At 51.4% G+C, this 16,312-nt stretch overlaps 1 protein-coding gene across 1 annotated transcript in view; it reads right to left on the bottom strand.

Annotated features, from left to right (window-relative positions):
- GDA (guanine deaminase) overlaps positions 1 to 16,312 on the bottom strand; it is a 599,621-nt gene that overhangs the window by 198,798 nt on the left and 384,511 nt on the right. Inside the window, exon 7 of the mRNA XM_069228937.1 lies at positions 15,693 to 15,720. Within this exon, the coding sequence (XP_069085038.1) occupies positions 15,693 to 15,720 (28 nt within the window). The remainder of the gene's footprint in view (positions 1 to 15,692; positions 15,721 to 16,312) is intronic.

The following is a 16,312-nucleotide window of genomic DNA, read 5'->3' as shown; positions in this document are numbered from 1 at the left end:
AATAGTTTTTCACCCCCAGCCTCTTGCAGCAACTGTACTCTAGCAAGGCTGAAGAAAAAGAGCAAAAAACACAGTAGCAAATGAGTGTCCAGAATTTCAAGAGTGGTCCTTCTTGCTGCAACTTAGTAGCAGCCTCAAATTAGAGAGCAGTACGTAGAGCAGAAAAGACATCCATTGTGACACAAAACAGCCTGACTTAAGCACCTTTATCTCAAACTGCGCTCCTGTCTGAAAAATACCTCTTCTTATTCCAGGCTGTAGCCTACCTCCACAAGGAAAAGAAACACCATATACCGGCTTCAATTTGACTCTCCTTTGGGAGCCGTAGTAGTCTCTTTGGATGGTGAGGGGAAGGCTCTGCCTACTCCCCTCCGATCACGAAAACCATCAGTGGGAGCGGCTACCCTTCCCTGCCCTTCCAGCACATCCACATAGCCAAGAGAAGAAGTGTGTCCCGTAGGACTGCTGAGCGGCCTTCACCAACTCAGGTACTGGGGGAGCCTGGACATTGAACGCTGTCGCTCAATCTCAGGCTGGTGCGCTAGGGAAAGCTCTTTTCCCCACAGATCTTTTAAACAGTGGAACAGATTACACCTCTGGCGACTTTGTAGGTGTAACCTTATCAAAATGATTATACTGCTGTGTTATTTATGTCTGTTCAGATGTATACCTCTCTATCGTATGGAAGGTTTTTTGTCAGATTGAGGTCTCTTGGTAAACATTTATCTGAGGCCATAAAAAGCCCAGATCCAGAATACAGCTTCTCAGACATCTACAGAAAGAGAAGGTCTCTCCCTACCAGACATATGGGTCTATTATCTGGCTGAATTTATGGCATGATTAATCAAGGTCTTGAGCAGGAAGCCATGGATCTGGGGCTTATGTGTTCAGAACATCTATTGTGGGGAGTGGATGTCATTCCCCACACTGGCATTATCAGCACTGCCTCCTTCAAAAGGACACAGTTTAAGATGTTGATGATGTTCTACTCTATCTGGTCATACGTAAGAAAGCGGCTACAGGGGATTACTTCCTATAATACTTATACTTACTTAGGTTTTGTTCCTAATTTTCCTTGGCAGGTTCATGAGAGTTTATTGGAGTGCAGGGAGAGTTCCAGGCTTGTTACACCGGGGAATTTTTTGAGGGTGATGCTCTTCTCTCCTATCAAACGCTGTGCCAAAACTTATCTCTTCCTCATGCAGGATTTTTTCACTATTTACATCTTGACTGCTCTCCGAACAGCTTCTTGGACTACTTGATGTGAGGCTTATAAAAGGATTCTATTGACCGAGGTGGGACGATAAGTTGACCCCTTTCAACATGGGGCAAATAAGTGCAGCAGGTATCTAGGGGTCGTGGTAACTCCTGATGATAGAAGTCGTATAAATGTGCTTTCTCATAGTGTTTTAAATGCTTCAAGGTTCAAAGCTCATCAGTTTAAATTCATCAATGATTTCTATTATACTTCCTATTGTCTTTCTGGCATGAATGTGAAACAGGATGCTAAATGCTTTCGATGGTCGGCAGAGCAAGCCAAACCTGTTCACATTTCCACTACTTGGCCACTCATTGCTCATTACTGACAGACAGTTTTGGCAAAACTCAATTGGTTTTGTCAGACCAACGTAGTTTGGGACCCTAAATTATTTGTTTAAGGGCACTCTTTGTGCATTTCGCCCTTGCTAGGATCTACCTTTTTTGCAATTTACCTGGCATGTCTAATCTTGGTCAGGCATTGGCTGCTTGCCCAGGCCCCTAATCCCATGCTTTGGTGGCATGAATTTCTAAATACTGTTAATTGATAAGTATGAGCTGAGAGCTAGGTTAAGGAAAATTTGTGATCCTTTGAGTGGATCTTTGATTGGGTTTCAGGCTGATAATGACTATGGGCCAGATGTATCAAAGGGTTTTACCCATTCTGTGCTTATGGGAAAATTTGTTCATACATATGGCCCTATATATCATAGCGTTTTTCTTTCACTTCGTCTTTTGGTCTGGTCCTTGACTGGTTAAGGTCCTCGATGCACCCTGCACCTCCCCTTTTTTCTTCTTCATTGTTTTTTCCTCTCTGTAAGCTTCTGTATTTTATCTTTGGGAATTATGACTTTATGAATTTGTTTTCTTGTTCACCTAGAATGATTTGGCTCATTTGATTCTGTTAACATTATGTGTGGCTACAATGTACTCCAAATTTAGAAAAAAGAAGGATTGGATGCCATTTCAAGCAGAATATGTAGGTGGGTGATTTCATTACAAGAGTATAATTGCAAGGTAGAATGTATCCCAGGTACTAAAAATAGACTGTCTCTTGCGCTTGGTCACAGATTCACAAGATGATGGAGAGAAAGGGGATACGTGGGATCTTGATGAGTACCTTGTTTGTGTGGTCACTGAAGGCATTTTGAATAAAGAGGAGTAAAAAGACTTAGGGCCTCATTACGAGTTTGGCGTCCAAGGACTACCAGACTCACGGTCGGACCGCCACACTCCAGGTGGTCCGACTTCTACATTACGATGCTGGTGGTTGGACCACCAGGGGACCACTGTCACTGCCAGAAACAAGGTTCCCGATAGTGGTCAGGTTCGTGGTCAGCCACAGTGGTGCTGAACTCAGCACCGCTGTGCTGATCACGACTCCTGTTTCCGCCAGCCTTCCCATGGTGAGGACCCCACCATGGAAAGACTGGTGGAAACACAGTACAGGTGGCATGTTGTGGTGGCTTTCTTGAAGGAGTATTTGCCAGAGAGGGAATACCAGAGTACATCCTTATTGACAGTGGGGTACAGCTGATCTCAGATGTAATGGAAGATTTTTTTTCTGGAAGAGGAACAAAACACAATTTTTTTTCACTTTGTCAGCCAGAATCGAACGGTATGGATGAAAGGTTTAAAAGGGTCCTAAAATAAACCATTCAAATGGCCAAGGTGCAAGGAATAGACTGGAGAAATGTAGTATGAGAAAGGACAGAAATATTTCGAAAAGTACCTTTTAAAATATTTAGAGGCAGGAAACATAGAGGGTCATTCTGACCTCGGCATTAAAAGGCGCTTTCTGCCGGTCAGAAGACCGCCACAACACCGCCGCGGGTGCGTTAAACCGCCACGGTCATTCCGACCCGCACCTGGCAAACTGCCAAAAACCCGACATCCACAAATGTCCGCCACACCAACGGCCTGTGAAAAACTGGCGATGACCAAACCTCCACCGTCACGCCAACAGAAATACGCCCATGCCATTCCGACCCACAAATCCCTGCAGCGGTCTTTCAACCGCGGTATTCCATTGGCGGTACACACCGCCGCGCTCAAAATACACACACATTTACAAAACACAGCCACATTGGACAATTTAAAAAACACACACCTGAGACACATACACACACCACACACCCAGTACAATATAAAACACACACCCACATCACCCACAAACCCTTACGAACCAAAATTAGAGAGAAGGCCAGAGAGAGACAGCACAGAATAGAGAACACCATCACACAGAGGCAAATCACACCATCATCCACACAATATCCACGCACAAAACACCACACACCACCACACTCACCACACTCTACAACACATCCACCACCCCACACCTCATCCACACCACCCCATGGCACCCCAAAGACACCCCCGGTTTTCAGACGCTGAACTCTGGGTCATGGTGGAGGAAATAGTTCGGGTAGAGCCCCAGCTCTTCGGGACACAGGTGCAGCACACCACCATTGCCAGGAAGATGGAGCTATGGCAAAGGATAGTGGACAGGGTCAACGCTGTGGGACAGCATCCACGAAATCGGGACGACATCAGGAAGCGGTGGAACGACCTACGGGGGAAGGTGCGTTCCATGGTATCAAGGCACAACATCGCGGTGCAGAAGACTGGCAGCGGACCCCCACCTACACCCCCAGAATTTACAGCATGGGAGGAGCAAGTCTTGATCATCCTGCATCCTGAGGGCCTCGCAGGAGTAGCTGGAGGAATGGACTCTGGTAAGTCAAATCTACACTACGTCATTCCCCCCACCCCACCTGCATGCCAAATCATACCCCCATCCTCACCCCCACCCCCATCACACCAACTGCTTGCAAATGGCTCACCATCACAACCCACCCATCCCAACACCCAGGCCTGCATGCGTCCACAAAACATGGACACCCATCACCAAAGCATGCCCACTGCACATAAACATCTCCCCCACAAGCCACCGTCACAACAGCCCCCACAAGGGAATGCCAGAACTGGGGTACACAGGCACCCACCCATTGCACACTATGGCACACACAGAAGCAATAACCATACTCTTATACCCCTGCAGGACCCGAACGCCACCACACCGCCCAGGAGGGTCCAGAAATGTCCATTCCACCCCCAGAAGAGGCCCCCAGTGATGACAGCAGCTCTGTCTCCCTGAACCCAGATGACCAGCCCGGCCCATCGGGGACCTCGGGACAGTCGGTTCCCCTCACACAGCCACAGGCCACAGCAGACCTAACCCCCTCTGGGAACACCAGCACAGCTCCCACCCAGGGGGCCCATGCCTCTGTCTCCAGGACACGTCAATCAGCGGTGTGTCCACCACTACAGGGCACCCAGGTTGACCCACCACCCCAACAACAACAGGGACCTGGGGGCAGTGGTAGTGGGCACACGGTCCAGGGGACAGAGGCCCAGGGAAACAGGGGAACTGGGAGGGCTGCTGTGCGACAGGGGGGGGGACAGGCCCAGGGAACCCACTCTCCACGAGGCCCTCTCCTCCATTATGGGAGCATACCACCACTCCCAGGAGACGATGGCTACGGTACTGGCCAGGTTCCAGGAGATCCAGGTACTGCAGGAGGAACAGTACATGGGGTTCAGGGAAGAACTCCGAACCATTAGTTCCGCAATGGGGACCATCATCGTGGCTCTCAACCAGATTGTCACCACATTGCGGGACCATGTGGCACCACAAAGGGCCCCTGTCACTAGCACGGACCAAGAACAGGCTACCACCTCCGCCGGCGCTAGTGCACAGGAGGCCCCCACACAACAACAGGCCACCAGAACCCCACCTCCTGCAGAAGAAGAACCACCCCGCAAGCGGGCCTGAGATCTCGTAAGAAGACAGAGTAGGATGCCAAGACCCCCGCCAGCAAAGGATACCCCCTGATGTCATCCCACTGTCCCACATTGTCACCCTGTCCAACCTTAAACTGCCCCTGCTCCATCCTTCCACAGGCATATGGACAATGCACCTGTGAGACTGAAAATCTGGACTCTGCCATGGACATTCCTTCCCCATCACCCATCACCGAGTTTCAACCATGTCCCTAAATTTAGCACTTTAATAAATCACTTATTGCACAAAAATAATCTGGAGTCTGCCTGTATTTTGAACAAATGTATTAGACATAACGTTGCCAAAATGTTTATTTACATTGTGATGACAACATACCACTGTCACACAGCTGTAGTCCATGGGAAAACAAAGCAGAGGTCACGCAGTGGGGCCCACATCTCTGAAAATGGAAGGGAAAGTGACAACTCAGTTAACATACACTGGGGGGAAACTCAGACAGTAGAGAGGCAGGAGACTGAAAGTAATTGTAAAATGGCGGTGTTGATTCTTACCTGTGTGTTATTGAAAATACTGTTGTATCACTGTGTCCATGTTGTCTGTGTCGTCCCCGTCGTCTTCCTCCTCTTCACTCTCCACAGGCTCCACAGCTGCCACAACACCACCATCTGGACCATCCTCCTGCAGGAAAGGCACCTGGCGTCGCAAAGCCAGGTTGTGAAGCATACAGCAGGCCACGATGATATGGCACACCTTCTTTGGTGAGTACATTAGGGACCCACCTGTCATATGCAGGCACCTAAACCTGGCCTTCAGGAGGCCGAAGGTACGCTCGATCACCCTCCTAGTACGCCCATGGGCCTCATTGTACCGTTCCTCTGCCCTGGTCCTGGGATTCCTCACTGGGGTCAGTAGCCACGAAAGGTTGGGGTAACCAGAGTCACCAATTAGTCACACACGGTGTCTCTGAAGTTGTTCCATCACATAAGGGATGCTGCTATTTCGCATGATGTACGCGTCATGCACTGACCCAGGGAACTTGGCATTCACATGGGAGATGTACTGGTCAGCCAAACAGACCACCTGGACATTCATCGTATGATAACTTTTTCTGTTCCTGTACACCTGTTCACTTCCTCTGGGGGGAACCAAAGCCACATGTGTCCCATCAATGGCACCAATGATGTTGGGAATATGTCCAAGGGCATAGAAATCACCCTTCACTGTAGCCAAATCGCCCACCTCAGGGAAAACGATGTAGCTCCGCATGTATTTTATCAGGGCAGACAACACTCTGGACAACACCTTTGAAAACATAGGCTGAGACATCCCTGATGAAATGGGCACTGTTGTTTGAAATGACCCACTTGCCAAAAATGGAGTACTGACAGAACCTGCACTAGAGGGGGAATCCCTGTGGGTTGGCAGATGGGTGACATCAGGTCTGGCTCCAGCTGGGCACACAGTTCATTAATAGTGGCTCTGTCAAGTCTGTATGTCAGTATGACATGTCTTTCTTCCATTGTCGACATGTCCACCAGCGGTCTGTACATGGGAAGATTCCTCCATCTCCTCGCAAGTCCCAGCGGACGGTGCCTAGGAAGGACAACATGGAGCACAGAGTCAATCAACCCACAGGTACGTTCCCACAGCTTGCACAGTACACGAATCTCTATGCATTGAATGGCTTGTATGAGTGGCGATGCAAGGCCTAGGCCTGTGTGACGCAGTTGAATTTAAGCCATGTGGGCCCTTGAAATGGCGGCTGCCTGACCTGTGAAGTGTGACAGTGGGATGTGAGGTCAATGCGCTGGCGTGGCACACCGTGGCGGTAGGCGGTCGAAGACCGCGGTGCAAAGCCGCATTGGTTAACATTAAACGCTATGGGTTTCAGGAGCCAATGACGATGTGCGCCAGCGGTCACGGTACGCACCGCCGTGGTACGCACCGCCGCGGGCGTGACCGCCATTTTATATCTGCTTAATCACTCGAGACCTGATCATCCACAGGAGAGGACCTATACTGCAAGTGCTGCTGTGACCTCGGTCTGGAAGAGACAATGGCTGCTGCGACTGGGGAAAGGGCCCCTGCCTTCACTTCCGAAGAATTGGAGACACTCGTGGATGGGGTCCTCCCCCAGTATGCGCTACTCTACGGTCCTCCAGACCAACAGGTAAGTCCACTGGGACCATGCTTTGTGGCCAATGCCTGGGTTGAGTGGGGTGAATGTACGACGGTGGGGAGGGGAGCGAATGAGGCATGCATCAAACGACAGATGAGAGCATGTGCCATATGGCAAGGGTGGAGAGGGTGGAGAGGGGGGGGCCACTCCCATCGAGCATGCAGAAAATGATGATAGTTTATTTCCTCTCCCTGTACATGTCACATAGGTCAGCGCCCATCAGAAAGTCGACATTTGGCGTGTCATTGCCAAGGACGTCCGGATCCTGGGGGTCCACAACAGACGGGGCACCCACTGCCGCAAGAGGTGGGAGGACATCCGCCGCGGGAGCAGAAAGACTGCGGAGGCTCTGATGGGGATGGCCTCCCAACGTAGGAGGGGTGCCACCCGTCAATTGACCCCCCTGATGTCTCGGATCCTGGCGGTGGCCTACCCAGATTTGGATGGGCGCGTGAGGACATCACAGCAGACACAAGGAAATGAGTACCAGCACATTCTGCTATCTTAGCGCGCAGTGGAGGTGTCTGGGTGGGGGAGGAGGGCTGTGGGTATCCCTAGGCCAGGGCGATTTCTGTAGGCTAGTCCCACCCATAAGGCATGGCCCTGTGCCCCCGCCCCCCACCTCTGTAGGGTGCCAATTACAGCTATCCATGGCCCTGTGTCACCTATGTGTGCAGTTGTCGTCCATTGGCTTGTAGGGCAAGTCTCACTGATTGAGTAGTGTACGCCAAGTGCGCGGCGTAGTGCAGGGGGCATCTGTGCCTGTCCTCTCCGCCAACTGTGTTGCCAATGCATGCACTCAACATGTCTTTATGTTCCCCCCCCCCTTTTTTTGCTGCTCTTACTGTTCATGTGTGCATTAGCATCATCAGGCAGAGGAGAAGTGGCATCGGAGCACGAGGGAGCTGCATCTCAAATGGCCCCGGAGGGCCATGCAACGGACTCTGATTTCACCAGTGAGACGGAGGGCGAGGGGGGCTCCACAACGGGGACCCGTGGAGACATCAGCGACACCGACATGTCCTCAAAAGGGAGCTCTCTTGTGGTGGTGGCAACATCCGTGCCCACCGCAACAACAGGTACAGCCGCCACCCAGCGCACCAGCTCCAACCTCCAAGCAGCCCCTCAGCGTTCGCCCCGTGCCCGCTTGCACACCAAGGCGGGCATCTCCTTCACCCAAGGCACCTCAGGCCCTGCCCCAGTTACCTCTGCTGCCCTCAGTGAGGAGGTCATTGACCTCCTCCGGACGCTCATTGTTGGGCAGTCTACCCTTTTGAATGCCATCCAGGGGGTCGAAAGGGAGATGCACCGGAGCAATGCATACCTGGAGGGCATTAATTTGGGTCAGGCTGCCCATCAGCGATCGTTCAACGCTCTGGCCTCAGCACTGACGGCAGCCATTGTCCCTGTCTCCTGCCTCCCTCCTCCAACTCCCTCCACCCAGTCCCACTCCCCTGTTCCTCTGCCTATCCCAGACACACCTACAGACCAGCCTGCACACACCTCAACACCCAAGGGCAGCTCATCCAGACATAAGCACCACACATCCCACAAGCATTCACACAAGCAACAGCCACATGCAGACATACCAATCAATCAATCAATCAATCATAGTATTTATAAAGCGCGCTATGTACCCGTCAGGGTTTCGAGGCGCTGAGGGGGGGGGGGAGGGGAGCGCTGCTGGTTTATCGGTCGAAGAGCCAGGTCTTGAGGAGCCTTCTGAATGCGAGGAGGTCCTGGGTCTGGCGAAGGGATGTGGGGAGAGAGTTCCAGGTCTTGGCGGCGAGGAAGAAGAAGGATCTGCCGCCGGATGTCTTGCGCTGGATTCGGGGTACGATGGCGAGGGCGAGGTTGGCGGATCGGAGTTGACGTGTTGGGGTGTAGAAGTGAAGTCTGGTGTTGAGGTAGGAGGGTCCGGTGTTGTGAAGTGCCTTGTGAGCGTGGGTCAGGAGTTTGAAGGTGATCCTCTTGTCTACCGGGAGCCAGTGGAGTTCCTTTAGGTGAGGGGAGATGTGACTTCGGCGGGGTATGTTGAGGATCAGTCGGGCGGAGGCATTTTGGATACGTTGGAGGCGTTTGATGTCTTTGGTTGGGATGCCTGTGTAGAGTGCGTTGCCGTAGTCAAGTCTGCTGCTGACGAGGGCCTGGGTCACCGTCTTTCTGGTTTCTGTTGGAATCCACTTGAAAATTCTGCGGAGCATTCGGAGGGTGTTGAAACAGGAGGAGGAGACGGCGCTGACCTGTTTGGACATGGTGAGGGCGGAGTCCAGGATGAAGCCGAGGTTTCTTGCGTGGCTGGCAGGGGTGGGTGGGGGTCCGAGGACGGAGGCCCACCATGAGTCGTTCCAGGCCGAGGGAGTGCGTCCGAGGATGAGGACTTCCGTCTTGTCGGAGTTGAGTTTCAGGCGACTGTTGTTCATCCAATCGGCGATAGATTTTAGTCCCTCGTGGAGGTTTGTTTTGGCGGTGAGCGGGTCTTTGGTCAGGGAGAGGACGAGCTGGGTATCGTCGGCGTAGGAGATGATGCTGAGATGATGTTGGCGGGCCAGTTGAGCGAGGGGGGCCATGTAGACGTTGAACAACGTGGGGCTGAGGGAGGATCCTTGGGGGACGCCGCAGATGAGGTTGGTGGCTTTGGAGCGGAAAGGGGAGAGACGGACTCTCTGCGTTCTGTCGGAGAGGAAGGATGAGATCCAGTGGAGGGCTTTATCTTGGATGCCGGCTTCCTGGAGGCGGGTCAGTAGGGTGCGGTGGCAGACGGTGTCAAAAGCGGCTGATAGGTCGAGGAGGATGAGGGCTGAGGTTTCGCCGTTGTCCATTTGATGTCTGATGTCATCTGTGGCGGCGAGGAGGGCGGTCTCAGTGCTGTGGTTTCGTCTGAATCCGGATTGTGAGGGGTCCAGGATGGAATTGTCTTCGAGGAAGTGAGTGAGCTGAGTGTTGACGATCTTCTCGATGACTTTCGCTGGAAAAGGGAGGAGAGAGATCGGACGGAAGTTTTTGAGGTCGTTGGGGTCAGCCTTGGGTTTTTTGAGGAGGGGTTGGATTTCTGCGTGTTTCCAGCTGTCCGGGAAGCAACAGCCACTGCATCCTCTGTGTCCCCCTCCTCCTCGTCTCCCTCCTCCCTCCCTGTGACGTCTCCACTCACACTTGCATGCACAACATCATCAGCCACTACGTCCATCACCAGCACACCCACCAGAACACTCCTCACACGTGCAGTCACCACCCCCACTGCCATTTACACGTCCCCTGTGTCCTGTCCCACTGTGTCTGTCACCCCCTCTTCCAAACCACACAAACGCAGGCAGCCACCCACCCAACAGCCATCCACCTCACAACAGCCTCCAGCACAAGCACCTGCACCCAAAGACAGCACACTTGACTCTCCTACAACCACATCCTTTTCCTCCACTCCCATACCCACTGCCCCTACCCTTCCCATTGCTCCTAAAAAGTTTTTCCTCTCCAAAATTAACCTCTTTCCATCACCTGACCCACCCCCTCCATCTCGTAAGAGTCCAATCAGCACCTCAGCCACCACAACCCCTGGACCTACAAGGACCATCGTCCAGGGATATTGGAGTCCACCACCTTCAAGGGCAGGTACATCGGCCAGCAGTAAAGGGACAGCCAGCCCACCCCCTGGGACGAAATCCAAAAAAGGGAAGGCCCGGCGCGAGAGGACAGAGACGGCAGCCTCCACAGGCACTACCCTGGCACAGTCAGGAAGTGTGGTGCCACCTAGCACACCTACTAAGGGAGGCATGGGCCACAGAGACTCACGGAGGATGGCAAGGGCAGCACGGCCGACAAGTCCGGCAGCAGGCGAGCTGCCCAGGAGGGCCCAACCAGCCCCATTCTGGGGTTGAAGGAGGACACCCACGGGCACGGGACACCAGCACAGGAAGGCCCCGCAAGCGAGAAGTCTGATGGCGAGTGAAAACCATAGATTGGCCGGATCTTGTGCCCTGGAGAGACAAGTCAAGCACCGCTGAACAGGGCCCTTCAAGACAAGAACCGCTGAACAGGGCCCTTCAAGACAAGAACCGCTGAACAGGGCCCTTCAAGACAAGAACCGCTGAACAGGGCACCGCCGTCTCAAGAATCGCTGAACAGGGCCCTTCAAGACAAGAACCGCTGAACAGGGCCCTTCAAGACAAGCACCGCTGAACAGGGCCCTTCAAGACAAGAACCGCTGAACAGGGCACCGCCGTCTCAAGAATCGCTGAACAGGGCCCTTCAAGACAAGAACCGCTGAACAGTGCACCGCCGTCTCAAGAATCGCTGAACAGGGCCCTTCAAGACAAGAACCGCTGAACAGGGCCCTTCAAGACAAGAACCGCTGAACAGGGCCCTTCAAGACAAGAACCGCTGAACAGGGCACCGCCGTCTCAAGAATCGCTGAACAGGGCCCTTCAAGACAAGAACCGCTGAATAGGGCCCTTCAAGACAAGCACCGCTGAACAGGGCCCTTCAAGACAAGAACCGCTGAACAGGGCCCTTCAAGACAAGCACAGCTCCGCTGGGCCCTTCCTCTCAAGCACCGCTCCGCTGGGCACCGCCGTCTCTGCACCGCTCCGCTGGGCCTTTCCTCTCAAGCACCGCTCCGCTGGGCCCTTCCTCTCAAGCACCGCTCCGCTTGGCCCTTCATCTCAAGCACCGCTCCGCTGGGCACCGCCGTCTCTGCACCGCTCTGCTGGGCCCTTCATCTCAAGCACCGCTCCGCTGGGCCCTTCATCTCAAGCACCGCTCCGCTGGGCCCTTCCTCTCAAGCACCGCTCCGCTGGGCCCTTCCTCTCAAGCACTGTTCCGCTGGGCCCTTCCTCTCAAGCACCGTTCCGCTGGGCCCTTCTTCTCAAGCACCGCTCCGCTGGGCACTGCCGTCTCTGCACCGCTCCGCTGGGCCCTTCCTCTCAGGCACCGCTCCGCTGGGCCCTTCATCTCAAGCACCGCTCCGCTGGGCACCGTCGTCTCTGCACCGCTCCGCTGGGCCCTTCATCTCAAGCACCGCTCCGCTGGGCCCTTCATCTCAAGCACCGCTCCGCTGGGCACCGCCGTCTCTGCACCGCTCCGCTGGGCCCTTCCTCTCAAGTACCGCTCCGCTGGGCCCTTCATCTCAAGCACCGCTCCGCTGGGCACCGCCGTCTCTGTACCGCTCCGCTGGGCCCTTCCTCTCAGGCACCGCTCCGCTGGGCCCTTCATCTCAAGCACCGCTCCGCTGGGCACCGCCGTCTCTGCACCGCTCCGCTGGGCCCTTCCTCTCAAGCACCGCTCCGCTGGGCCCTTCCTCTCAAGCATCGCTCCGCTGGGCCCTTCATCTCAAGCACCGCTCCGCTGGGCCCTTCCTCTCAAGCACCGCTCCGCTGGGCCCTTCATCTCAAGCACCGCTGGCCCATTGGCAGTAGGGGCAGGCCCGGATCTGTGTCGGGCAGGGCTGCACGATACACTCTGGCCACCAAGACTCCTCCAGTACCAGTGGAGTCTGTAATCCACTTGAGTGGCTTTGCACTCCCCAGGATATGACAGTGGGCAGCCCACCCACTGTAGAGACTTGAGAGACTGTGGCTTTGCACTCCCCAGGATATGACAGTGGGCAGCCCACCCACTGTATGGACTTGAGAGACTGTGGCTTTGCACTCCCCAGGATATGACAGTGGGCAAATCACCCACTGTATGGACTTGAGAGACTGTGGCTTTGCACTCCCCAGGATGGGACAGTGGCCATGGAGGCCCCTCGTGGATCTGGCATTGTGGACTCATGTGGCTGAGGTGCCCCCCCTTTCCTTCCCCCTGAGGTGCCTGTAGTTTTGCTATCTGATGCCCCTGCAGTGTTCTCTCCAATGGAATCGGGTCTCCTGTGTGGGCTTTGCCCATGTGTTGAGGACCATTGGCCCACGTACAATGACTGAAAGACTATTTTGCCAGGACAATTTACATATGTGTATATAGTTATTAGATGTTCGAATAATTTATTTCTTAGCCTTACAATATATTTGAATTTCATGATAATATTATATTGTCTTTGCATTCTTCCAGGGGGTTTGGGGGGTGTCACTCTGAGTTGTTGCTCTGCATTGATTGGGTGTGTTGCGTATGTGTGTGCCCGTAATCTTTTCTCCTCCCCCCTCCCCTGTGTCGTAGGTGCAGTACTCACCGTTGTCTTCTGCGCCGGCGTTCGTGCTCCTGGTAGAGGAGCAGGTAGACAATAGCTGGTAGGATGTGTAGTTCTGGTTCCATGCTGTCCGGATTCCTCGTGGAGTGTGTAGAGGTGAGCGTTTTCCCGTTCGTAGTCTGTTTCCGCCGTGTTTTTATCGGCGGGGCTCCCGCCCCGGAAAAGGTGGCGGATTGGTGAGTTGTGATAGGGTGGGCGGTACATTGTCTGCCGCCTGTCTGTTGGCGGTGACCGCCGTGCTGTTTGTTTGTCCCGCCGTGGCGGTCGGAGTGTTAAAGTTGCGGGCTGTGTTGCCGGTTTCCGCCAGGGTCAGAATTCCATTTTTTTTACCGCCTGCCTGTTGGCGGGTTGGCCACCGCTTTAGCACCGACCGCCAGGGTTGGAATGACCCCCATAATTCTTTTATGTATCCATCCTGGATGAATAATAAAGGTGTGGGTATGTCATCAGAGGAAAGTGAGTACAAACACAAAGAATGTGAAAAGGTCTTGAAGAGTAAAAGTTTATTTGACCACAAACAATCTACAAGTCCGATAATAGTTGGTGTGGGCAATTTAGTACGAGTAAAGAGACATCATTATTGTGGTAGAATCTCTGATTTTTTAGCTCCTCTGAAGGCTGTTGTAATACAGTGAAGTTGGAGGATAAGGGGATTTGGAATTTGAACAAAATCATGATTCTTAAGCATGAGTTTGTAGGTAACTCTGAGACCAATAGTGCAAAAACTGACAATTAACAAACTCATGTATCTGGGATCTTAGGAAAAGTGAAATGTTGACAAAGAAGCCAGGCTTCTTGAAGGATTATGTGTGATATAGAATACCAAGAAAGGTATAGTATATTTCTATTGCAGTTTGTTTTTTATAGTTTGTTTTTGTTATTGTTATTCTATTAATTCTGATTATAGGGCAGATGGATGAAATTGTTTTAATTTGGTTATGAGGGAGATATGAGGTGATGCTATAAGTCTTACAATCTTCTACGCCGTAGAAGCTGATAATGTAAAGAATCAAAGAATGCTGAGTATGAAATAATAGGCCGTTGAAAGCTGAACTCAGAGGTGGCTGGGACGTTTTATTGTAGATGTTGTACATAAAATGAAAATTACTTTCTTCACATTACTTATGTGTGGACCCCTACTATTTCACATCGAGCCTTGATAATCAGCTAGCAGCCAGCCTCTGTGCTGAGCTTCTTGTATGCTCCTCACTTCTTCTTCTCCTCCCCTCCCTAATCACTAGATGGCCTGTTATTACTCCACCTTAAGAAGAATGTCCCTCTCCACAGATAGTAGAGGGCTTGGGCTCTCTTTGAGCACAGGTTTTACCTCGAACTAATCCCTCCTGTAAAACTCAGTAGATAAGGTTTGGAAGTAAGGGAGCTGACATGCTATTAAGGCAAGTTAGGTAGAACGATACCTGGTTCTGGTGGCGAATGGGACGAAACTAAGTGTGACCCGCAAGGTATGGATGCTGGAATATTCAGAAACTGGCCTTTTAATGGAAAATGTAACATTTGAGGGATTATTTGACAACTATGTATCTATTGAGTGACAGGTTAAGATCTAAAGCAATACTGTGGTTACTACATTTATCTGCTGCCTAAATCTGCCTTGATTGTCTGAAAAGACACCAGAGACACAACAGCATTGGCAACCACAGTTTTCCGACTTCATTAATGTTGTAGCTTCTTTGTGAGAACCTCTATAAGGTACTTGGTCACCTTAAAAGCTGTCAGAATTCTGCTGAACTGAGTTAAGTTGTCGTAGGCCTGTCAGCTAGGCTATTCTAAAACTCACCTGGTTCCCAATTGTAAACAATGTGAGACTCTGATCCTAACCATGACAATTATTCACAATACCATTCGCCAGAGATGTCTGAACGACCAGATACTGAAGCCTAAACGGGCGTGTGTTTTGTGGCATTGTTTTAAAGGTAAGACATGATAAGAATAATGTTACAAAACAGAGGAGTTAAACTGTTAAAGTGGAAAAGTGTCTACTTCTAGATCTGAGGAAGGTAACTTGCATGCATAAGTAGAAAAAAGACTTGAAAACGTACCTTCTATTGAACGCGTTTTCATGTACAGTGTTCTCAGGAGTTCTGTCAGCCAGCACATTGATAGCGAAGAGTAAAAGTAGCTTATTAACCTTGTTGACTTGACTTGACTCCCGGGCTGGCTTATAATGGACTGACTCTTCTACAGAGCACCAACGCAAAGACAAAATTACTATGGTACTTGTTAATGATTGTTTACACCGTGGGAATATTTACCTTTCTGCTGAGTAATTTTTTTACGAATCTGAAAGAAAAACACATACAATTTTAAATAACAGGTGCATTTGACAAATGTGACATCAATGTTTCGAAAGCGATATAACACATACAACTAACATCCTTGGCTGTTGCATAAATTCTAAATAAAGGTGAAAACTGTCTCCCGTTGTTTTTAGTCTTCGACTTTCCTCTTTTATTTAAAGAGCTTCACATGCTTGGAACCTTTTAAAAAGGATTCTCCACAGAAACATCCTCAGCCTGCTCAGAACAAAGGGTCTGGTCACTCACAAACTCTGGCGTGTGAGTGTTTGTGACTTACTCTTGTAGTACTCTGTATCATTAATGAATTCTAGGATTAAGCCAAGAGTACTTCAGAATTACTCCTGGAATTCAGTTGTACTGTAACAGTGTAAGGTGACTACCTCACTCCTGGTCATCACAGACACTATCTCCAGCCCAGAATATTTCACAAATCATTGTTTTTATGTGTGTTTGTCGTATTTGTTCAATGGATGCAAATCAAAAATACAGTACCCAGAATGCATTAGAGTACCATAGTCCAGGAGTGGTAACAGTGTCCACAGTGACCTGAAGAAAAGTGGTCAATCTACAAGAGT

Source organism: Pleurodeles waltl, chromosome 1_1 (genome assembly GCF_031143425.1).
Source record: "Pleurodeles waltl isolate 20211129_DDA chromosome 1_1, aPleWal1.hap1.20221129, whole genome shotgun sequence".
Lineage (NCBI taxonomy): Eukaryota > Metazoa > Chordata > Amphibia > Caudata > Salamandridae > Pleurodeles > Pleurodeles waltl.
This window is presented reverse-complemented; position numbering and strand designations above follow the sequence as displayed.